Source organism: Leopardus geoffroyi, chromosome C1, assembly GCF_018350155.1.
Source record: "Leopardus geoffroyi isolate Oge1 chromosome C1, O.geoffroyi_Oge1_pat1.0, whole genome shotgun sequence".
Taxonomy (NCBI): Eukaryota; Metazoa; Chordata; class Mammalia; order Carnivora; family Felidae; genus Leopardus; species Leopardus geoffroyi.
In genome coordinates, this window is record NC_059328.1 from 77,087,397 (window position 1) to 77,113,953 (window position 26,557).

General features: G+C 34.1%; 1 protein-coding gene across 36 annotated transcripts in view; it reads right to left on the minus strand.

Moving 5' to 3' along the window:
- Positions 1 to 6,473: 6,473 nt before the first annotated feature.
- ZNF644 (zinc finger protein 644) overlaps positions 6,474 to 26,557 on the minus strand; it is a 105,764-nt gene continuing 85,680 nt past the window's right edge. For 21 of the 36 annotated variants that reach the window (XM_045478218.1, XM_045478223.1, XM_045478219.1 and 18 more), the window contains 4 exons: positions 25,893 to 26,498; positions 23,870 to 23,992; positions 8,967 to 9,069; positions 6,474 to 8,171 (listed from right to left, as the gene is read on the minus strand). In XM_045478218.1, the coding sequence (XP_045334174.1) occupies positions 7,979 to 8,171; positions 8,967 to 9,069; positions 23,870 to 23,992; positions 25,893 to 26,498 (1,025 nt within the window). In that variant the 3' untranslated portion in view covers positions 6,474 to 7,978. Of the gene's footprint in view, positions 8,172 to 8,964; positions 9,070 to 11,087; positions 11,158 to 23,869; positions 23,993 to 25,892; positions 26,499 to 26,557 lie in introns of those variants that run through there. The other 15 variants (XM_045478230.1, XM_045478231.1, XM_045478232.1 and 12 more) reach the window with 3 other exon arrangements.

Below are 26,557 nucleotides of genomic sequence, written 5' to 3' on the forward strand. Positions count from 1 at the left end.
CTTTTTTCGTGCTTCTATTGAATCCAAGTAGATTCAGTAGTCATCGTGAACCTTCATATACTTAAGAACAATGACTGGAAACACAGAAAGCAAAAACTGAGGGTGAAGAGAAACAGGCACTGTGGCAACCATACTGGGATGCTAACATATCTTTCAGAGAATATGAAAGGTGAAGTACATATGAGTAAGATATAACTTAAATAGCATCATTTAAATCCTGAATATATATTTATATACATAATTTATGTACACAGCATGTTTAATATATGATTTATACCACAAATATATCTATCTATAAAATTCTGTACCCCAAAACTCAGATTACACATTGTTTTTTCACACTTGAGACATTGCCAACAAGTAACCATGTATCTCAGGCCACACAAAATTTCAACAAATTCCCAAAAGGTAGAAATTGGCTAAAAAGGAAATCAAAGTTGAAATGTAAGGTAATAAACAAACAACGATAGCTCTATATATCTAAATCCATGGGAAATGGTCAAATCTGATATACATGTAAAAACATGTAGTCTTACGTGTAGTTATTACAAAACCAAAAGGCTGAAAATAAGCCTTAAGTTGTGGAAGGTAGAAAAATAGAGTTGATGAAAAAAACACCAAGTGCAAATTCCTGAAAAGACTAACAAAAACATAAAACCTTCAGTAAGTTTAAGGAAAAAAGCTAATACAAGCTTGAAGTAAACATTAGTAATGTGAGGAAACAATAACTTGAAGGGAATAGTATGTACAAATTTTTCCAAAATTTTAGAAAATCTAGGAGAAACACGTACTCTTGTAAGAGAATAAACTAAAATTGGTTCAGAGAGGGGGAAAAAAAATCTAACAACCTACGATTATAAAATAAATAGTGAAAGTAGTCAAAAGATGTGTCTCTCCAAGGCAACAGGCTCCTGAGTTTATGGATGAGGACTACCAAATCTTTAAGAAAGCAAAATTGTCCATGTTATGAAAACTCTTTCAGAGCATAGGTAAATTTAAACTTCCCAAATCATTTTATGAGGTTAACATAATTTGGATACCAAATCCAGAGAAATATAGAAGAAAAGTCCATGATCACTAATAGGCATACGTGAAAAAATTCTTTAATGAAATAAAAGCAAATTAAGTTCACAGTATGAAAAATCCATCAAGACTAAGGAAAAATTTAAGGATGGTTCAATGTTTAAAAGTCTATTAATGTTTTTTATTAACATTAACAGATTAAATGAGAAAAAGCACATTCAAATCTCAACAGAGGCTGGAGAAATGTGCTATTATTGAGAGTCTATTTTTTATTTAAAAGAAAATAAAGGGGCACCTGGGTGGCTCAGTTGTTAAAGCGTCCAACTTCGGCTCAGGTCATGATTTCACAGTTCATGAATTCGAGCCCCGCGTGGAACTCTGTGCTGACAGCTCAGAGCCTGGAGCTTGCTTTGGATTCTGTGTCTCCCTCTTTCTCTGCCCCTCCCCCGCTCATGCTATCTCTCTCAAAAAAAAAAAAAAAAGTTGAAAAAATTTTTTAAAGAAAATGAAAAACCCTTATCCAATAAGAAACAAATTCTTTTTAATTCAATAAACTGTGTCTACAAGTAACTCCCAGCAAATTATATTTAATGATGAAACAAAAGTTTCCATTATATGATCAGGAGCAGGAGAGGAATGCAAGCTATCACCATTAATATTCAATACTGTACTGGAGATTCTTGATAATATAAGAACACAAGAAAAAGACTAGGAATAAGTATTGGAAAGCAAGAGACAAATATCACAATTTGCAGAGGATATGACTGGCTACATAAATTTCAAAAAATTAACCAAAAAAAGTATTAAAATAAGAGAGTTCAGCAATGTGACAGGATATAAATGACTGCTACACAGAGAATCCGTAATTTCCCTTTATATCAGTAACGTTCAACTAAAAGTTTTGGGAAAAATCTGTTCACAACAGCAGCAAAACTAAAATACAGAGAAATAAATTTTAAATGTGCAATTCTTCATAAAGAAAACTATAAGACTTACCTGTAAGACATGAAGATAAATGGAAAAACATACCATATCCCTAAAAGAGAAGACTCATATTTCCCATTTTCCACAATTTATAAATTCAGTGCAGTTCTAAAAGCAAGATCTCAGAGTTCAAAGAAATTTTGACAAAGTAATCCTAAAATATATCAGGAAGAGCAAAACACAAGAATACCATATGATTTCTCTCCTATGTGGAATTTAAGAAACAAAACAAATGAGGAAAGGGAAAAATAGAGAGAGGCAAACCAAGAAACAGACTTTTAACTATAGAGAACAAACTGATGGTTACCAGAGAGAAGGTGGGGGGCGGGGGAGGATGGGTTAAGTAGGTGGTGGGGATTAAGGAAGCACTCCGAGTGTTATATGGAAGTGTTGAATCACTCTACTGTACATCTGAACCTAATATTACACTGTATGTTAACTAACTAGAATTTAAATAAAAACTAAAAAAAAAGAATAACCCCAATTTATTTTTATGAAGAAAAAAAAGGGGAACATATCCCATAAAGTATTTAAATAAGCTTTAAAATAATAGCTTATTCACTTAATCATTCAGTGAATATTGACTAGATGCATACTACATAACAGAACTCTTATAGGAAAATAGAACTGAACAAAACATATAAAATCCCCTCTCTCAAAAATTTATGTAAGGACTTTGGATTCTGATAATGGTGGACTACATAATCTCAATAATTTCTCTCACTGTGGTCAACTAAAAAGGTTGGGTTAATAAAAACAAAAACATCATATAAGCAGCAAAGAAATAACAAGATAGTAAAGAATTATCTGGTGAAACTCTTAAGAGAAGACAAAAAACCTTATGGGGTCACCCTATAATAAAACCTTTTACTTTTGCAGAGGACACAGCATATCTGGAAGAAATTGCTATGAAACTAAGTTGCAATTTCAATGGTCGCAGGGAACTTGTACAAAAAAAATTACATTCACAGGGTAAAACATGAACTAGGGGTGTATGAACCTTCCCATGATGTAGCTTTTATAGCCTGATTTGGGTCATCTGGTAGACCAGGAAAATATAAATCTTGAATTTGGAATTACAGTGTTCTAAACTGGTAGAACCCCTACTCATCTGGCAAAAGTAAATACTATGATACTATGATACCCTACTCTCTGGCAGAGAAAGATACTATGATACTATCCTAGGCTTCAAAATAGTTCTATTAACAGCTTCCAAATATAATATCTAGCATATTGTTAGACATCTAGGAATGTAAAAAAACAAGATACCATGAACAAGATGCAGGGGAAATATCAGTAAGCTCAGACACGTAATTATTTGGAATTATCAGAAGAATATATAAATAACTATACAGACCATATTCAAAGAAATAACAGCCACATAGGCTACTAGAAACAATAAAAAGTATATCCAAAAAAAGAACCAATGTAAATTCTAGATCTGAAAAATATTACAACCAAAATTAAGACTTCGGTAAATGGGATTTAGTATACTGTAGCTTAGAAAATTAGTAAACTGGAAGATGGGTCAAAAGAAATTATTTGAAATGTAGCAAACACCAACAGAGAAAACTGAGAAGAAATGGTAAAAAACCTAGAGGACACAGTGAGAAGGATTTAAAACAGATTTGGTTGGGAGTTACAAAGGAAAGAGAGAATGAGGCAGAAGAAACAGCTGGGAGACAACAGCTAGGAAATTTCCAAAAGCCCATCAGAGATCCCAAACTTGACAATAATAAAAAAGAAATTCCCATCTAGAAATATGATAGTAAAACTTTAGAAAACTAGAGATAAAATTAAATATGTTCAAAAGGAGCCAGAACTACAGAACAGCTTACTTTAAAAGGAGCAACAGCTAAACTTGCAAGAATAATGAGATGAAACGGTGGCTTGGGACCCCTAAATAGCTTCAGGATGGGTACTGGTCACCAGAAAACCCAAAGCATGATTAAAGGATTGGAACTTTCAGCACCCCTTCTGACCCCGACCCCACCCTGGTCCCACCAACTCCTCCAGGGATGGGGAAAACAGCTGGAGATTGAGCTAATCATCAGCATCCAATGATGAAAACAACCATACCTATGTAATGAAACTTCTATAATAACTTCTAAGCAATGGAGTTCAAAAAGCCTCCAGGTTGGTGAACACATCAAGATGTTGGGAGGCTGGTGCACTCAGAGAGGACATGGAATTTCCATGCCACCCTCTTTCATGCATACCTTGACCTATGCATCCCTTTCCATTTGTCGTTTCTGAGTTACATCCTTTAAAATGAACTGGCAAAGTCAAGTATTTTCCTGAGTTCTATAAGGTTCTTCTAGCAAATCACTGAACTTGAACAGGGTGTTGCAGGAACCCCAATTTATAGCCAGATTGTGAGAAGTACAAGTGAGCTGATACTTGTGACTGGCATCTGAAGTGTGGGTGTTGTGGGACTGAGCCTGAGGAGTCTGATGCTAACTCTAGGTAGTTAATGTTAGAATTGCATCAAATTCTTGGATACCCAGTTGATGTCTCAAGAATCAGAGAACTGGTTGTTGGTACTAGAAAATGCTCCAGATCTAATATTCAAAGGTTAGTCTACACAATGCACCACTCAAATATAAAATTGAGAAAACATGGGGTGCCTGTGTGGTTCACTCAGTTAAGGGTCTGACTTGATTTCGGCTCAGGTCATGATTTCACTTTTGGGCCCACGTGGGGCTCTGTGCTGACAGCAGGAGTCTGCTCGGGATTCTATCTCTTGCAAAATAAGAAAATAAATAAGTAAATAGACATCTGAAAAAATTTGGAAAACAGTATACGTTATATAATACATACAATCACAAGCTCACTGAAACAGTAAGAGAAAGAAATATAACAAACTGTACAAGTAAATGTCTTTGAGTGATTATACCAAGGTGATTTCCCCTTTTTACTGTTGCATTTTCATAATATTTCTAAAATGAGCATATATTACACTTTCTTAGTGAGGGGAAAAAAAAAAATCAAAGCTATTGTTTAGACTAATATGTTTTAACTGTATAGTTCCTGAGAGGTTATATGTATGTCCATAAGAAAAGTCTATCTATTAAATCACTACTGATGGGGCATCTGGGCGGCTTAGTTGGTTGAGTGTCTGACTTTGGCTCAGGTCATGATCTCGCAGTTTATGAGTTCGAGCCCCACACTGGGCTCGCTGCTGTCAGCGCAGACCCGGCTTCAGATCCTCTGTCCCTCTCTCTGTGCCCCTCCCCCACTTGTACTCTCAAAAATAAATAACACATTTAATAAATAAGTAAATTATTACTGAAAACCTATCATCTCCTTAACCCATAATACGTGAAATCCAAAATAGAGATATTAGCTACACCATGGTTCTAATATATTCTAAAGAAGCATAGTAGAAAGTACTACTTTTAGAGAAGTTAACTTTTTTGTCTTGATGCTGTTAAATAAATAAACACTTTTAACCAGATTTTTAAAAAAAGAAAGTAAAGCTCTAATACTAAAGAAGCTCAAATGTTTTAGGTAACAACAACAACAAAAAGAGTTAAAATAAGCAATACTCAATATTGAATCAGGCTATATTGTGATACCATAACTTGAGACAATATTAATTTTTTTTCTAGTAGAAGCCAAATGAAAATTATGCCTTGATTTCCTAGTTGTCAAATAACGGATAAACTTGGCTTCCTAAAGAATTTTTCAAATTTTGAAACCCAAATATCTTTACCATGAAAAATATTTTTTGTTTAATTTACTTTTTAGGAATCCCTATAGTTTCCTGTTTTTAATTTGAATTACTCTACTTAGATTGAATTCTATGTACATTAAGAAAAAGAAATATTTATTTTAAATATAGCTTAACATAAAAATTATAATCCAGGTTTGCTTATAAAATTTGTGGTCAAACTACTTGTATTCTTACATCTTGACAGTTTGCTTAATAAGATAAAATCAGAGAACTATAAAAATGAGAGCTGAAAGGGACTCAACTCTAGTGATGCTAGTCTTCCCTTGAGGAATCCTCATTTTTTTTAATTTGTGAATTCTGCAGGCTATGTAATATGTCTTCCAATTTAAAAAATATATTCATTTATAACTATCAATGAAACATGCTCAGTAAGAGTTGTCTCTCAGTAAGAGACAACTGGTATACACAGACTTGGCATATTTTGAGTCAGAAGTAAAGGAATCTGAAATTTTAGCTAGCCTCATCTTTACAGAGAAATACACAGTTTCTATCAGGGATTTCAAAAAACAAAAATAACTTGAAAGTACTTTCCCTCTATCTAGTACCCCAGAGATAAGGAGACCCTTGGTTGAAAATGTTCCACCTAATCCCACTTCCTAATTTCACATATAAGGTATGTGAATAAAGTAGCCTGCTCAGTATAAACAATTTAAACAACATAAAACACAACCTCAAGTGGACTATTTCCACCAGTGATAAAAATAAGAAATGCTTCACAATATAGACGTTATAATTTTCTTTAAGTCTTTTTTTATTTAGAGATTTTTCTGGTAAGGAGATATACCATAGGAAAGCAATTCACTGGCAGTGAGGTATGTATATACTCTACCAAAATACTCCTTATTTTAACTGTTTTTAACTTTATTTACATACGAAGAAAATTATCAATGCATATCCTTGTTTCAACTATAGTATTAGCCATACTACATGAAATAAAATGAAATGGTGCTTGCATACAAAAACTGTTATTTGTAAAGGAATCTGATTGCAGGTTAAAAGAACTAATTTGTTTTTGGAAAGAGTTTAAAAGAATCACAATTTATCATGACCAAGACATCTGCACCATATTTTCCATTCCTCACAGCACATTTATTTCAGTAATTCCGTTATGTCGGTTCTTAGCATGAGCATAGTGTTACACGATTTTCGTACATATAGTCACATCCAAAACAAGTTCTAAAATTTAAATTGTAAACATTCTCATCATATGTAGAAATATTTCAATTGGTGTATTAAGTTTTGCTAACTGATCAAATTTGGAATATAAATGAGAAAGCCTATTCTAAATTGTGTAGTGAGCATTGTTCATTAATTACATTTCTACAATGTTAAATAAAGTAAGAGGCAAACCTGTCCTGTAAGCATGTCAAAATTTAAGTAAAACATTAAAAAGAAACAAATCTGTTAACAAAAGGGATGTCTTGCAATAAAGAACATTAGATTTTTTAAATCTATTATGATACAAAAATGTAAAGGGTAAATAGCATCTTTGTTGACAAAGTAGGAGGTAGCATGGATGCACCACTTTATTGTCTGAGAAATGCAACTGGAGTAAAGAATATTTCCTTACCACAAATAATTTCCAGGACTATGTACATATTTCTTTTAGAAATACTTGTTTAAACAAATCTCCCTCCACTTTTTAGTATAAAAAAAACCGTTCCATGTGATTTTAAAAAAACACTTACACATCTAGATAGAATAGTACTCTGCCCTATTTGAGTGAACAGTCTCAAACTATGAAGTACATGATATTTAATGCCCTAAGTTGAGTAAATTTAGTTTAGCGGTTCCTGGTATTATACAAAACACTAAATACATACAAACAAAATATAATATCTTATTTTTCAATGCAAGTCTTGTGGGGAATAAACAGAACTTTGATTCTGGTAACACTGCAGAAAATGTAATTTTCCAGTAAGTCTGTCTTTAAGTTATTCATGTGCAACAGTTTATTAATGACTGCTTACATGTACTGATCTTTCATCGAGTGAACACCATTAACTGACAAAACTTAGTAAACCTTAAAAACACAGCTTCCGTCCTATATAAAATATATAGACTACTTACTGTTTGAAGTACTCAGTTTGCTCTGATGTCACTGTAATTCACTTTTCCCCATATTCCTGCTTTAGTATTTATAAACGGATAATTTAACGTGGCTTTAAAAAAAAAAGACAAAGAATTTCAAATGTACATCCAATTTAAATTTGCTATTTAAAAGGTTTCCTTGTTCTATGAAGCTGCTTCTGCCATTAGTAGAGAAAATGAAGTTTCTGTAATGGAGGCAGGCTTTTTAAGTAGTGACGTGACTTCCACCATGCCAGCTCCAGTCCGTGGAAGATTAGCGTTTACAATGTGTCGTTGTAAGTGCTTAATCCAGTCTTCCTGAACAGACAATGGTCCACGAAAGACTAGGCCACAAAACCTATAGAAGAAGTTGATAACAGTTCTCTTAACATGACCAATTCCCTTTATTTAAAACCAAGTCACATAAAATCCATACACATAAGAGGTAGAGTTTACCATAGCCTGGAGATGCTACCATATACTGGAGCACTTGACAACAGTTTTTAAATACATACAAAGTCAAAATGATTTAATACAATATAAAACTGCCAATTCATAGGTTTAACAGCTATATTACCTCTAGTAATATTTGTAGAGGTGGGAACATTACTATTAAATTAAATTAATTAAAAGGTCTTAATGCCTATACATCTCAATACGTTTAAAACAACTATAATTCCAAAATGTACCACTGTTTTCAAAAGACCTTTCCCCAATTCAGAACTCCTTAAACTGCATGAGGATGAGTATAGAAGGAGGTGGGAATGAGTTTGTATAGCTATACTTAGTTAGAAGTATGAGTGGAGAGAAAACGCATTCCCAAGAAGCAGAAACTCAAGACAATTAAGGAAAAAAAAAAATCAAACCAAATTAAACCCAACAAAGCAAATAAATACCACAACAAAAAAAAAGCTACTTTCATAAATCAACAGTATCACTGAGACTCTGAGATAAATATAAAAAATTTATTCATCAGTTGTTGAAATATAGTGTATTATGAGAAATACAGTGTATTATTAAGCCTGTCTCCAAAAGTTCATTTAGAACTTGTTGAGAATGCACCTTCTGCCACAAATTAAAAATCCCAAGTCAGCTAATATGTCTCAAAGCAAGTCTGAAGAAACTGGGCAGACTTGGCAAAATAGGCATATACCTGCATCGGAGAATGTAAACCTCGTCAGCACCATGAGGTAACGTTAGCATTTTCTTCTTACTTCCAGATCTTGACCTTGATTTCTTTTGCTTACAATCTAAGGCTAAAAAAGGGAAGAGAAAGACTTAACGTTTCTTATATATTCCAAAACATAAATACATACTTCTAGAGAGGTCAAGACCATCTAAATCAAGTTAGAAAAAGTCTACATTCTTTTGTGTACCCTGAAGCATGCACTAACTTGCAGTGGGGTCTTTAATTACAGTGATATTACCTGCATACATTCTTCTTGTACTACTTTTTCAAATAATGCTTTATCATACCAAACTAGAACTGAGAAAATGTAACTAAGCTTAAAATTACTGAATTGGTCAATTATTACAATAGTAATCTTTCTTCTTATGGCCATAAGTCCATTATTTTAATATCTCATTAATCTTCCTTATTTCCAGGAAAATTATAATCTTTTACTTAATTAAGATCATGATATTAAATTTCCATTTGATTACTATTCCATTAAGTAGGTCTCACATGCTTTGAAAACCTAGTAAAAGATCATCACCAACAAATAAAAAGCTCAATGAGAAATCAATTTTAGGGCAAATACACTTTGAATTCTATTAATAGCAAATAGCTCTTAAAATTATATGCTGGCCCTATACATGAAAGGGCAAAAAAAGCTCAACTCTCAAATTTTAACTCAACCTGTACTGTATGTAACAATAATATATGTTTAATTTTACTAAGAAATATAAATCCAGATTATCTCACAAAAGTTTACAAATGGACCAGAAATGTAATGCTAACTATTCTTCACATTTTTTTTCAATTTACATTATCTCCTATCTTTATTTTTAAAACGTGACTAAAATGGGAAAAAAGATTTTTATATTAAAGTCGATCAAAATTGTAGTGCTGTTTTAAAAATTTTTCAATTACTTGACTTCTCCTTCAATCACTTATTCTATAAAATCTAACTTAATAAGGGGAAAAAAGGTATTTTTTATAGGGGGAATAGACAGAACGTAACGTTTTATGGTCTTTGAATACAACTACACCATTCCTTTGGACAAAGGGATGACAGTATTCCAGGGTGCTGCTGGTCAATTAGCAGGAAGAGAAGGTAAGAGTTATCTCTAGGGATCCAAGGGGAAGGGAAACAAATGTAACAGAAGAGTTACACAAATGGCTTTTCTTCTGTTAACCTGCCATGTGAAATCCCCTGGAAAAATTCTAGGTAAGAAAGAATAGGAACTGGCTGTCCAATGACTCTGTGAAATGAGTTGTTCAAAGTCCAGATTCCAAAAGAATAGATGCTACTATTACAAAACCAGTAAACACAGTTCCTTACAGTCAAGTAGCAATGCTAACAGAAATGTCATATAGAAAATTAAAATCCACGAGAAGCCTAGACAAATCTCATTCAAGCCACTGGTTTCTGCTTCTTGTCACCTGCCTTTTAAAAAGTAAAATCCTGCTTGGGCCCAGAGTCTTCCTTTGCTTATGCTCAGAAGAAGAATCTAGTAAGTAAAGAACTGTAGGAAATCAAGTTAAGTATTAAAGAATGGCTAATTCAAAGCTAAACAACCAAAATCTGGAATAGAAAAATCTCATTAGTTTTCTCAGTCAAGAGCCTGGCACATAGTAGAAACTCAACAAATACTCAAAGGAAAACCCAATAATTGAACCTTTGACATTTAGACAGCATATGAATGGAAATTTTTTCTACTATGCCATACAGATAGCATCCGGTAGCACACCTCTGCATCATTTGTTTAAATGAATATGTTGCTAGCAGTCATATTCTTCATTGATCAGTCTAGCTTATATGTTGAAACTAACTTCTTCACAACCAGCAGAAAGAGTGAGGTATCAAGTGCTTTGCAAGTAGCACCTTTTTCCCCCTAGTTGCATTGGTGAACAATCTGAATTTAAATGGATTTTAAAGCAATTCATACACTAGACCGAAGTAAAGAGTTTAGGGAACTCAAAGGGCTAAGTGTTACTAGATGTCAGCTTTTCTTTCCCTATCTATAAGGTAAACCACACACAATCCCTGTCTTTGTTATGTGCAACAGAGTAAGCATTTGGTTTATCATGAGATTATAGGTAGAATCTTACTTTGATGAGCTTGCTGGTTGTCAAAATTGCCACACTGTATTCAAATTCCTTTTAAAATGTAAATAAATTACTGTAGGATACAAACAGAATGCATTATAACAATCCTTTAAAAATTTGTTCACAGAATGCTAACGTTAAGGGTGTAAAGCAAATTGAGGGATAAGGGCAGAGGGTGATAGGCAAGTATGCAATACAATGTTTTATTATATATTTAGATGCTGTGGTTCTTTAAAAATGGAACTGGACATGTTTGCTTTGAGGTGTATAAAGAATTTTGACTTTAATACAGGAAAAATAATTTTTCTGACTTTTGATGTTATGTGGACTCTAGAAACTGAGGTTCAGGCTATTTTATGAATGATCAGATCTAAATTTTAAATGAAAATGCCATAGTTTTTATGGTAATTAATATTTAAAGGAATTATGACTTCAGAAAGGACAACTCTCCCAGCATATGACACAATCTCCATTACCCAGTGTCCCAAGTAAGTTCAGAGAACACATGCACTGAGCATCCCTTGGAAAACTTGTCCATAAAGTAAGTATATTAAAAAACCTAGGGCCTTTGGTAATTATACCTAAATACCTTGGTGTCTTAATATCTCCATGATCACTTTTACATAATTCTTGTTTTTTAAAAAATTTATATTTGAGAGGGAGACAGCGCAAGTGGGAGAGGGGCAGAGAGAGAGGGAGACACAGAATCCAAAGCAGGCTCCAGGCTCTGAGTTGTCAGCACAGAGCTGGACGCAAGGCTCGAACTCACAAACCATGAGATCATGACCTGAGCCAAAATCAGACGCTTAACCGAATGAGCCACCCAGGTGCCCCTCCATGATCACTTTTAAATTTCTTATCCCTTTAAATGTCACTTATTTATCTTAGATGATAAAACATGAATACATTTTACAGGAATAGTTTTTTCTAATACCAACATCCAAAATCACACCTGCATTACAGCCCAAACATTTTAGAAAAATCTGCAAAAAAAAAAAAAAAAAATGAGTATTTAACATATTAATACGCACACAAAAGGGACACCCATATGGTATTCTCTACATGAAAAAGATGATTTACACAAAATGTTCCACTAAATGAAATAGATGATGTACAAACATATCTATTACACAAATGTTCTCATTCAACAGTTTTTATTATATCTAGAGGGAAAAGCAGTTTTATTCTGGACTGTACCAGGAGTCACTAGAACATTAAAACACAACACTAACACATTCAGTTTTAGTATAATGGGGCTTATCAATATTTGTGATAAATAGTCAAAAGTTTAACAAAGTTATTTACATTAATAATCTGCCAAATATATAAATTTACACAAAGTTTTTCTTTGTAATAGGATTTAAAATTTTTTTAATGTTTATTTATTATTGAGAGACAGAGAGAGACAGAGTATGAGCATGGGAGGGGCAGAGAGAGGGGAGACACAGAATCTGAAGCAGGCTCCAGGCTCTGAACTGTCTGCACAGAGCCCGACATGGGGCTCGAACCCACAAACCATGAGATTATAACCTGAGCCAAAGTCAGACGCTCAACCGACTGAGCCACCCAGGCACCCCTGTAATAGGATTTTATGTGTGCACTTATTTGTTAGTGTCAAAAAATAAAAACACAAACACTTTTATCTCTTCCAAAGTATTTTAAATCTAACATTGTTTCTGTACTTGAAATGTATTTACACAAAATACTACATTAGTTTTAGAAATTCTTAATTTTCTTCTCTTGAGTATAACTGCATCTTCAGAAAGGAACAAATTCAGTCATTCAAACCTTCCTAAGGTTCCTATTCAGGGTGGTAAAAAATGTTTAAGTGATTGATTTTAACCAGAAAACTGTTAAAAACACCTTTGCAGTTATCTGATTTATAAAGGATCTAATTTGCTACTGGGAGTATTTAACTTACTTGTAAAGAGAGTGAATTATACTGTAAGGCCATATACAAAGTTTTAGAATATACCTTTCAGTATATAACAGAACAGCTGTTTGATCAAATAGGAATGAAAGAGAAATACAATAGATTTATTAACCCTCAAAAAGAACACCATACTGCTATGCTACAAAATATAACAACAACAGCAACAACAGCAACAACAACAACAACAACAGTGTGTCTAAAGCACTAAACCAGATCAGTGAGAAACAAATTAATAAATAACACAAGAGATACAAATTCAAGTTTGTTTTTTTGAGCATTATTTAGTTTTATACCCAGAAGAAAAAGAATTTACTTTAGGCTCTAACATTAAGGCTCTAACATTATTAAGTAAGTACTTTTGCCCTTTCCACCTTACTGCCCATTAAATCCAATTGTTTCAATGAATTTCATGTTCTTTTTAGTTCACTACACAAATGATCTCAAAAAATGAGGATTTATTTCTTAGAAACATCTGAAGTTCAGTGTGGTAAAGGAGCACATTATAACTAAACTAAATTAACATTCACCTCCAAAATATTTTCATTTGCAATCATCCTCCCCTGCCCGTTTATTTAAAAGTCCCATTTCATCAGTTTTGCTCCTAACTGGTTGTTGGTATCTCTGGGGTAAAGTGAAACTTAATATAATGGCCAGGTTATACCTATCCAAAATAAGAGGTATGGTATAGCCCTACTAGAGGGAAGAAAAATTTCTTCTCCATCTAGTTGGTCTGTATAAGATGGGTAGGCAATAGCAGCTATGAGCTCATTCAGGAAGACAGGAGGGATAAAAAAAGACATGAGTAGGTTAAATCATCATTCTACCACCATTAACACACTGGTAGTGGAGGAGGTAGGTAATGGCAGTGGAGAGGTGGGAGGAGAATGCGTATGCCTGTCCCAAGGGATACACAAGTGTGAGCTGATAAACTCAATGCTAGTTGCCGTCATTAATCTTTCACAGTTCGTAAGTCCCAAGCACATAACAGACTGTGCAAAGAACATTTTCTTTCCCTCAGTCCCAACTGAAAAAGGAACATGGCATTTTGGGGGGGAAGAATCAGGGAAGAAACCTGTTACCTTGGATAAAGTAGGGATGGGGGATAGAGAGAGCCAAATTCTTATTTCTTCAGTGTACACTCTTATCTTTGCATAAAGTACCTACAAAACAGCCTTCATGGGTATATGACTTGAGCCGTCACAAAGCAACCCACACTCAGTTTAACGCTCTTGTCGTACACAGTCTTAAAATTCTTAATTTTTTAACACAAGGCGCTACATCTGCATTTTGCACGGGACCCTACAAATTGTGTAACCAGTTCTAGGTCCTGAGTACCTACCACTCTAAATGAGAAAGGCAGCCCTCAGCTCCACTTCTTAATCTCTTGGCTCATAAAAAAAAAAAAAAAAGCTATTAAGAGAAGAATTGTTAAATCTTACTCTCTACAACCCATTAAAATGGAAAAGGACTTCCCTACTCCCAATACCAATTTTTTTGTTTTTAGGTATACTGCCATCATCAAACCAATCATTATTCCCAAGATACATATAAAGCAGTTTAAGTGGTTTATTTGTATGAAAAGCAATGTTCCCCTTCTAATCAGAATTAAGCATATAGATAAGATATACAATTAGCAACCTCTTAAGTGTATTTTCACCATTATCTTCTCCTGACATTTTCCCTCCAAAATTGGATATTTTTTCAGTACTCTAAATTACTTTCACCAATTTTTAGAGTTTCCATTCTCAATGACTAAAAACAGTAACTAACATAGAATCACAGAACAATCATAGCAAAGTTAATTAGATCCTGCATGATTTAACATTTTGCCTAGAAGAGGATGGAATGCAAAAATACTTGAAAAGCAGATTTCCTTTGTTTTAAGTATGAGGTTTATTGCTTAAAGTATTAGTCTAGAAAAGGCAGGTACCTTGAGTCTGCCCTACAAATTAAGAGTTATATTAAGGGCAGCAATAGCCAGGCATCTATGTTTGGCCCAGAGAATGAGTTCAAGCAAATGAAGACAGCCTTTATTTAAACTTGGGTCTACTTGGAAGAAAAAAAGTATATTCAACTTGTAGAAGTCTCTGCTATTTCAAAGTAGAGGGGATATTAGTAAAAGAATATTTTGAGTACTATGTCCCTAAAACATAAAGGGAAAAGCTATACCTAAGTATGATACTTTATCACAGATTTCTATAAATAGAGAAACTGGAGGCATACAAGTTTTTCTAGCTTGTCAAAAGTTACACACTAACAATACTCTGGCTACGAGTAGCTTACTAGTCAGTTAGGAGTTAAAGATAGCAAATTTATTATTTCTCTGTGGCAACAGGTAAAGAAAAAAACATTTAAAATTCCTCCTTAACGTGGGTTGAACTTGCATGCTGTTTTACTAAAGCAAAATAGGCACTTACCAATACTGACCACTTTCCTAAGACTAAGACACACCTGAAATTGGAATAGACATTAAAATACATAACTAATCTGCTATAAATCACTTTTGTTTAGAATTATTTGAATATAATCACACTCCCTGACATCTGAAAGTCTCAGTATTTCCAAAATATCATTTCATATTTAGTAGGAGTAATTAACTGCTTCTGACTATAAAGTAAATTAGGTAAGGAATCTACCTTACTTTAATATTGCCATTAAATTATTTTCAACATAATCATGTTCAACTTACATAGGGCGCACAATAATTATAATGGTAAATCTAAAGGTCACAAACGCACAAACCCCAACAGATCTCTGATTCAGTTTTCTTATAATTTTCACATGTTTACACATTCCAGCCAAAATCCAAACTAAAATCAAACATGGTGCTGACCAGTTATCCTCTACTTTGAGTTAACTTCCAGCTAAGGCCACAATTAAACAGACGCTCTAAACACTGCAGAGCAAGAATTAACCTTATCCCTTACATCCCAGACACAACAAAGAAATAGTGAGACCTATTTTTTCCAGTTCTTAGACACATGAGTGACCAGCAGAGTCTCCACAAGTCATCCTCTCACCTTAACCTCCCAAAGAGAGAGTCTGTGTATTGTTTTACTATTTCTATAAAGCCATTTAATGCTGATTACCTACATTCAGCTCTGCCTAGAACATGCCCTGTTACTCTAAGGTCTAACTATATCTTAACCCAGATTATAAACAGCATTAAAAAATTCATGTTAGAATGGAAATCATAACGAACACAAAAGATTATAACAAAGTTATGACATAAAGATATTAGACATGTTAAAAAATCCCAAAACATAACAGTCCAGGTTAGTTCAATTGTTAAAAAGATCAAAACAAGATATAAAAAGCAAAACTCAGAAAATTAGTAACAGCACCAATAGGAATGGTAGGGGACTCGTTAGGATTTTTATGAAAAACAAGTGGCTGGTCAAAAAAGATTATCAATCAAAGAGAATCCCTAAAATTTATAACTAATGACATCTAAAGAGGGCATCGTAAAATGTAAATATTTTGTGCTACAAGGGTACAACATTCTTCGGGGTTCCATTTTCCTAACCACAAACTTAACCGATTCAGTACGTGTGGTTATTTGCTTTATTACAGTGGATAGCTGGATGATTAGGTGTTGCTGGGTAAGTAATGAAGCCTAACCTTTTAGGAAACCCCACCGCAGCAGATTCATTAGCTGTTTTAGTACAACCATCCTCCTAGTAACAAGATTTAAAACCTAAGCCATTTCTGTCTCTGTCCTCTTCTTCTACTTCTAATTAATCTGCCAAGTTCTGCTTACTTTACTTCCATAGTATTATCTGTGCATCTATTATCTTTCCTTTACATTCCTATTGTCATTGTCCTGGTTCAAGACTCCTAAAATGACCTCACTTATAATTTCTCCACCTCCCCACCAAATCCTTTAACGTTTCTCAAATTCTTAAAAACAAAAACAAAAACAAAAACAAAAACAAAAACAAAAAAATCCTCCCTTGTTCCTCACTACAAAGCTAATTCCATCACCATAAGATTGGCATTCCATGTCCTTTACCTGTTCACCTCTACTCCTGTTATCTCCTACTTCCTAAGTATTTGCAATAAACTTCCACACTGTTCCAAGCTGCTCCCTCCTATAGGTATGCTCCTTCCCTTCCCCTAACCCCATTTCCATTTCAATTAGCTATCCTCAGGGTCCAAATCAAATGTGACTTCCTAAAACCTTGCTGAGTCTTGGTCTAGCCAAAAGTACCAATGGCACTTTCGATTTGCCTTGTACTAAAGTTATGTATTATGTGGTTCTACTCTAAGATGCAATTTATCTCTGCAGTACTTACCACAATGCATAAACCACAGCATGAGCTAAAAGAACTGCTTGTTGAATTACTGAATCAATCAATTTTTCGTATTGTGGGCAAATGGCCAATCAATTTTTTCGTATTGTGGGCAAATAGCCCATTTCTTGCTGGCATAATAAAACACTTAGTATCCATAAGGATGACACTTATGTACTCAAATGGTTAAATTATACTCAGTCTACAGTTTCACAAGGCAGAAATAAGAACAACATTTTAGAAACATAACCATCAAAATGGTTAGGGTAAAATCAAGTTTGATACTAGTCTTCAATTACCTGGAAAATTTACTCAACTTGAACAATTTACTACTGTGCTAATCCCAAATAACGATACATTACTGTGCACATAAATATGTACAGATATAGACTTATAATGAAGAATGGTACTACAGAGATAAGTTATAACCAAGAAAACACAGAAACCCATCTATCTGACCACATTATTCCCTTATTTAAAAAAATTCTTCAATGATTTCCTAAATTTTTTAGCAAGCATCCAAAAGTATCAACCTTACCTTTCTGACATTACCATCTTCCCAAACACCCGCAACTGAATCTTTCAGTACCTCTTGAACTCGAAATTTCATCCCTTCGTGCCTGAACTACATTCTTTTCTCTACCGAGAACGTTCCACTTTGTCTCTTCTTCCTAAAACTACCCATCCTTCAAGCTCAGGGTCTAGCTGAAACCTTATAAAGTTTTTCCACCATAATAGTACCTTTGTACCTATCCCACAGGATCCTAAGTATGTTTATGCAGCTGAAGCGCAGTCTTTACAGCCTCTAGCACCGTCCTGGTATGATAAAAGAACTAAAAATTTTGTTGAATGAATGAAAATTTTCTTTGACTACTAGGTTTTACTTTCTCTCACTTCAAACATAATGACAAGAAACATATGTGCATGAACTATTCTCATTTTTTCCCTTTTCCTTCTTTTTGAGGCTTTATTTAGTAACGAGACAAATTATAATGGCAGCAGGAAAAAAGGATGCAACTTAATTCCCAGCTCCCCTCAAAAGAAGGTCTAGACTAAAATAAACACCTTTATCTCCTACAGCACTTAATACTTTATTTCCATTGACTTGTATACTATCTCGCATAGGTCTCTAACTTTGATAGTTTTGTATGTGTTGCAATAATGCTTTCCCCTAAGCTCTTTGATGACAGGGACATGTTTCATGCTTCCCAGGTATCTTCCAGATAGCCTACTCTGGAGTAATTATCAAGGTATTTGCTTTAACTAGAAGCTAGTTTGCTCCTTTAAAGTTTAATCATAATAAGAAGATACAAATGTTCTCTTTGTACTCTTTCAGGCTGAATGAATCACTATAAGAGCATGCAATTTCCTCAAGATGCAACATTACAAAAATGTTTTAAAAGACACTGCAGAGACACTCATGAAAAGACAAGTAATTTAATGCATCTTGAGAAGCTTTCACAATACTATTTTTTTCTTTCCACCGCAGGAGAAAAGTGTTCCTATAGCACATTCCACAATATAAGAATTACTTTTCTGGTGGCTTATACACCCGCTCAGCACCTGGCACTGTGTTACACATTCATTAGCACTTGTTGTTGCAGGCCTCTGTGGCCAATTAGATCATTAAAGCTGAAAACAGGCAAAAGATCCTATTAAGTAACATGCAATCTACTATTCTATTTAAAAGTGGGTGGTATGAAAAATAAAACACTGACTTTACTAAAAAAAGAATGTAGACATATTGCACTGGTAGTATTGACTGAAAGACTCTAGTGCGAAGTTTTTAAGTTCTCTTTTTCTCACTGGAAAAGTTATGCATTAATTATGATGGTGGTGAGTCTGTTGGTGTAGAATAGTAATAATCCTGCTTTACTTCTAAAATGCTTCACGGAAGTGTTCTGAAGATAATGAAATGAAACCCCTTCCCCAAATATATTTGCATATAAAAATGTTTTTCTTGCATTACTTTTTTAAATAACTAGGAATCTCTAATTTACTTTAAATATTACAGGTCAGCATTTTATTTAAAAAATATGATCTACCGATAAACACCTGAATACAATGAGTAAAATAATTTTACATGCTGCCACAGAAGTAGTATTATGATTTCTAACATGTTACTATTGTTGATTCTGGTCAATACCAGTCCCTAAGCAAAAGAGTCACTTGAGAGGAGTGTTTCCAATCTGTGGGAAGTAACTTCTTGGTAAGTAGTAAATCAATTTACTGGGTCATGACCAGCATTATTTTTAATGAAAAAGAATAAAATAGAAATTATTAGAGTACATCACAATCACTTCAGGTGAGTAATGAGTGAGACCAAGTGAGTATGTGTATTAAGGTGCATTTGTATTACAGGGTCAAGATGTAAAATGGAATTCCAATAAAAATGCTGAACACCACTGTTATTCTTTCTGCTTTTTAAGAGATAACATGGCTCTGCACCACTGTGCACCATTGTGCAAACATGCTTTCCTCTTAACTGATACATTTCCTTTCACAACAACCTACTCGGACTTTAATTATTTCCCCTTTCTTCACCTGTTGGAATTCACTTGCTTTGACCTCAAAATATTTTTCTTTTTTGGTTCCTAACTGCAGATTAAGTTGATAGAATATACTCTGCCCTAAATAATTTTAAATATTTTAGAAATTTTAATAACCAAGGTACCATGTAACTTATCGTCCAATCCAGGACACCTATGAAAGAGGCACTTGTCTATTACTCGGCCGCTACAAAAGGGCTAACCCAGTCAGTACAGTTGCTCTATTAATAACTTAGTGATACTGTGTTTTTAATACTGCCAGTATAAAAAGGGCATCACTTAATTTAAATATTATTAAACACAAAAAAGTCAATAGTAAAATTAGAAGTCCAAAAGCATTTAATACGAACTACATGAAATTTCTGATTTTTAATGAAAATTATGCAATGTTCTTATTATTAGACTATATAAAGAATTACCCAGGAGAAAGTCTGTATGACCACATAAAAAGTTAACCTAAAGAGAATAAAGCTTGAAAAAGAAGTCTACCAATAGTGCAGTCTATGTTAACTGTAATAAATTCTTAATAGGTATGCCTTAAAAAATAATAAGTATGCCCTGAATTTACAATACAGAATATAAAGTAAACCCTTTGGCACTAGCCTCTTTAGACAAAAATTCATTTTAAAAAAGGTAAAAAAAAAAAGTTTCAAAAATGAGCATCTACCATGGAAGGCACATGGAAATTATTAAACAATTATTGGAACCTGCCCAATGGATGACAAACTGGGTCAGTTCTGGGCAAAATTTTAATCTGTGAAGTTTATTCTTTTTTGTCAACTGAACTCTGTCCCAGGTATGGCTACCCTTCTATGTCTTTAATCCCAAGCTTTCCTACTTTATTATTCATCATTTCCTTTTACTAAAGTTAGGAAGCATGTTGTTTATTTATTTATTTAATTTATTTAATTAATTAATTTATTTAATTTATGTTTGTGACCATATACATTAGTTTTGGTGTTACACAGTTCTGGCATATTAAGCATTTTCTAACTCTTAGGGCTTAGATTTCTTAGATTTCCTGATTCCCAGTTCTGTCTGCTTCATTTTTATTTTGTCATCTCCCCTTTCTCAGCTTTCTGCTAGAGGAAGCGTCCACAGATGATAACCTTTAGGGGATATACCTCAATACAGAAACATATATATAGAAAACTTTTTATCTGTGGATGAAATAAGTGCATGTTTCTGGGATGGGGTCCACAGCTTTCATAAGACAGCTATTTGGGGAAGTAGAGGAGCATTCTTTTGGGTCTATTCAGGCTAGCTAGAATATTTCTCTCCCTCCAAAGACCACTAGTTCCCACAGAAGAGGCCAGGAGCCGATGTCTTCTAAGGAAGCTTTGGGGTTTATTTGGGGTTTATCATAACCAAGCCGGCCTTTAGCATACTGCAGGGATACCTAAGCTTTTTCTTCAAGAGTAGGCCACATAAATAAAATCCACATGAATGAAGACTACTTGAATTAAGAACATGGGTACCAGACATTCTTATGGAGGCTTTAGTCCTACCTATTTTCCTTTTACATTGCTTCAGTCTTGTGATATACTTAGATTAAGGTAAAGATTTTTTCAAATGATTCTGTACTTTTTTCATGAAAACAACATCTACCTACTTTTGAGAAATAATGCTTGTTACTCATATGAACTGATGAATCTCTTACAATAACCTGGTGGAACCCTCCAGAAACTACAGGTTGGGACCACTGACTTACACCACTGCAACTGATATGGAGGAAGAAGACAGGCATGTGGACTTTATAAATATAATACAGAATGCTTCATTTGGAAAACAAAAAATAAGAAAGCTTATTAAAAAAAACTTTGTAGTTGGCATGAGCAAGCAGCAAAGACATCTTCTGTGTAGCTCTACTGGTCAAGAAGCTTTCAAAAACGCGGGGGGATGTTTCAGAATTTCTAAGAAAAGGTGCATGAGTTTTTTATTTTTGTTAAAAGTGGTTATGTGCTGTGGAAAATACCACCCCTAAGACTTTCTTCAGCTTTTCATTTCCCTTCTCTTTGCCTTAGGACTGCCAAACACACACCTTTTATTTTCTAACTCTTCTGACATTTTGGTTAGTATTTAATGATATTTAAAAAGTAATGTTCTCTTTTTTTCTTGATGACCAAAGAAATCTATCGCCATTCATCCTATATTAACTTTTTCTTTAATAATGAAATTGTTTAGACAATAAAGTGTTCATTAGAATGCACCCCTGGTCAGTGGAGGGCTACAATCAGTTAATTTAAAAAGAATTAATCCTATGTTTTAAAAGATTTTCAGACGAAATAAAAGCATTTTTTTAATGGCCTACAAAACCTGTACTGGAGAGATGCGCCTCACTGAATATTTGCAATTATCTGTCTGAATTGTCAGACAAATATTTTTTAAAGTCCTCGAAAATCTAATCCAGGCCTGTTTCTTGGGTCCTTGCTCTTTGTAAGACTCATTTATTCAGTCTTCACCAGAATGCTCCCCACTTTAAACCTAACCTCTTTTAGGATTTTCAACGGCTTTTGTTCTGTATGTGGCAGACCATCGTGATTAAAAACAAAAGTCTAGGATAAGAAATCCTTGATTTTTCCACTCTGCTATTAATAACTACATAAATCTGGGTAACTTCACCTTAAGTCTTGACTTGTCTAAGACCTAGTGTTCTGTAAAACTGAGAGAATTATTGCACTTACAACTCATATGGCGGTGTGAAGGTTAAATGTTATGCAATTCGGCTGCACAGCACAGAGCCTGACACATAGTAAGTGTACAGTGAAAGTCAGTGACTGTGGTAGCAATAATTATGAAGTTCTGTTTCTACAGTCTTTTATTTTCACTGCCTCCCTGCCTCTAATGTCTGCAATCCCCTTTCAAGCCTGATGAAGGTAGCAGTAATATTATAAAAACTAAAACCTCACCGTAGGAGGTTACTAATCCAGTAAAGTAAAACTCACTTTATTCTTCTTTTAATGCAGTCAACAGTCATCCCTGGTCATTTGTATATCAAGTCAAAGGATAAAGCAAAGAAGCAGAAGAAAGACATTAGTATGAATACAAGTGTTTCTTTGGTAGCAAGAACATATTGGATGTAAGCCAAGGGAAGACATGAGGAAGAACAAAAAAGTTGGGAAAACAGCAACTAGAAGGAAGCAGAAGGCAGTGATCTAAAAGAGCAAGAGAAATAAAAAGACTGGAAGGAGAGTTTTAGGCAAAAGGATTTATGTAGATATATTTAGAAAAGAGTATATTTTAAGACATGAGAGAAATGGGATTTGCTAAAGCAGGGTAGCTTGAAAGGCTACAAATGAAAAGAGCAAGGCGTTTTGTAGGGTAAGAAGCAGTATTACATATGAGTAAGCTAATACAATTTTTCACAGGCTGGCAATATGAAGAGTATCTGCAAGGCTGGGCTAACCAACCAAAAATAACACAGAAATGTGCATGTTGAGATTTATGTGTTGGCTGTATTTATTAATCCTAAACATAGTTTAGGAGTATTAAAAGAAAAATCTATTCAGTTGTCAACATGGGCCATTTTTAAGGCTTATCCCTTTAAAGATGTGATCTACAGACTAATGAAAACTCCTTAGTTTTAAGGTACATATTTGAAATTTCACAGTAATTTTCTTTCCTAATAAAGCATTTCATTAGGCTAGAACTACAATCCTTTTTAGTAAAGAGAGGTTGCCTTACTGGAATCTACTCACAAAAATAAATTTAAAAATCAAAAAATAGTGTAATTTAAAAATCAATGGGAATTAGGCAGACTCAAAAGTCCCACACTTCTATTGGATTATTTATTTATTTTTCCCAAATCAAGTCAATAGAAGCCAAATGAAAAAGAAGAACTTGCTTAAAATGATATCTAACAGTTTACAAGTTGCTGAAATTTAATGTATATTCAGACTCAACTGTGCTTACCAAAGAAAGCTATAAATATCATCTGAATTAGCACCAGTCTGGTGGGGAAAAAAGTGTACTGAATCAAGCAGACTTGCTGTGTTATCTGTTCAAACATACCTGTACCAGTCAAAAGTCCAGCACTCTTCTTTCGTGCATAAGCGCGTAAGTGGTTGGACAGGCTAACAGCACTTGTAAACGTCGTATTGCAATGCACACATGTTCTAAGCTTCACAGGCATACCTATCATTCAAAAGAAAACTATAATCCAGTTCTCACTTCAAAAAGTGAAATTTTCTTAGCTAAAAGCGTGAAGAAAAGTACCACAATAAAGATGGTTTAAAAAACGTTCATTGAATTAGCTTAACTTAAAATAAGGAGCGGGGGTGGGGGGTGGTTAAGTTAAATGTTATTAGTTTGTAGTTAGTATTTAGAGCCAACCCATGCTCTTTGGAAAGGTGGAAGAGGAGTGCCTTGAACCTCTAAGCTCCTCTGGATTTAACACCTATTATCACTTTCTTGCAGATTTCTGTGTTACGCAGATCATTTCCTAAACCTAAAATACAATCCTGTGATTTGAAGAGCACTGTTCAGTTGAGAAGTTTCAAAGCTTGCAACTTACCAATACAAAGAATTAAAAAGTCTAGTTGACAAAGTGGTAATTAAAGTGTTTTACCCACAAAACCGTAAAAGGCTCAATACTAAATTAGGCTTTCTGATGAAGGCTGGGAGAAAAGGTGGTAAAACACACCACTGAGCAGCTGTTAGACACAACATTTTATTCAGGGCATTTTATGTTCATTACTCTGAATGCGCAATCAATAATGAAAGTTAATGATTTGAAGTTTTTTGCTAAAATCTTTGTGCTAAATAAATGATCAACAAGCTAACATCTTAATCATCACAGGAAAGAAAACATGTTGAAAACAATAAGAAACTCCTAACTTCTAAGACAATTCTCACTCCCCCAACTCGTTTCAGTTGGTTTCTTCAACATGAGCTATGATAGCCACAAATACGGTTTCCATCTCTCAAGTGTACTACACCTCAGTCAACACAGCTGACACACCTTTCTTACATTTTCTTCTTGTGAAAAATGTTCAAAATTTGATTTTGAAAGACTCTCTTCGTACAAAAGAACCGTATTAACCAGAAATTCATACAGGACCATTTTTCAGACCACTTACAACACAAGGTAATCTTTCCTTAAATCAAAACTGCAAACAAATATCTGGGCTGTCCCAAGTAAACAAATCAACATTATAGTAATTGTATTCATTATTAACCCACTGACCAGTTACTTTTACCTCAGACACGTTCAACTCAGGGCTAAAATTACGAGACCACAAAGTTAATCAATCATCGACATTCTTAACCTCCAAAAGAAACCGACAAAGACACTTAAAATTTTTCTAATCTAAAAGTATAAACCAGACTTAGCAATAACAAATATAGTTAGGCTATTTTATCTGCTACATCATTTGCCAATACAAACTGTTCTTTTGAAAAGGAAAAACTATTGGTGCACAAGCACTAACCTCAAGATCTGTTCTGTTCCATTAGACCACCGCTGCAAAACCCCAAACAAATATTTTATACTCACAACAGTTCTCCAAAACCGAACTATCCCACAATACAACGAGGAACTGGAGAAGGAGAAGTTTCTTTGGGTTAATCACAACACACAACAGACACCAATCCATTTTTGTTTGTTTGTTTGACCTAAGCAGAAGGAAAACCAATAGCTAAATCTTGAAACCATTATCATCTTGGAGCACTGGCAAATAGAGAACAGGTTTGCCATTCCAGTAATGCTATGCTTCTGAACAACGTCAACCTCCCATCCATAGGACCATTCCCCAGCCATAGCAGATTTTATTTTTACAGATCAGCTTTTTTTTTTTTGTTTTTTGTTTTTTGTTCTCACCTTACATTCTGACCAAGAAATGAGGCACAGAGAATTCAGTGCTGATGAGCATCAACTGATGATTTATATAGAAATGACAGTATAACCAATCTCTGCTCTGCAAAAAAAGCAGCTTAAGTAAAAACATTCTAAGAAGTATTTCCTACAAATATTCCATAAAAGTAAGCATAATTAAACTGTTTAAATTATACACAATAGTCATAAACATCCTCTTACCTGAGTGCATAGTCAAGTCCATTCTTTGTGGCTGATACATCAACGGACTGTCTTCACTTAATGGAAGAACACACTTCTGAACAAATCTCTTTCTTGCAGTTTGATTATGAATTTTTTGAGGAGAAATAGCAGAATTCCTTTCTTCTCCCATCCTTTTATTTTTAAGCAGTTCTATCAGTGTAAGAGACTGATTCTTTTTTCCACTGGGCAGTTCTGGTTTTGTTTCATCATATTCATTTAAGAAACTCAGCCCTTCCTCTTCTGATGCAGACACTGATAAAGCTTCAGTCTTTAGGCCATTACGGTATGCTTCAAGAGGTATAACATTTTGAGATAGAAAGTCATCACTTGATGCAAGTTTTTGAGCTACAAATGGTCTGGGAATAATACGACGACTGTTCAATGCTTTTAAGATTTTTTCATATTTTTCTTCATTTTGCATCATTTCATTCAAAACACAGATTGGAGATTTATGAGCATCCCATTTGGTCTTTCCAAGTCTTTTCAGATGGCCTCTAACATGATTCGATAATCCAATTTTAGTATCAAACCAACCACCACAGAGCTGACAAGTGTGTTCAGAAGTGGTTTCAGACTTCTCTATAGCTAAAAAAAAATTTTTTAAGAGTAACATCAGAATTTTTTGTAAAGTGATCATCTTAAAG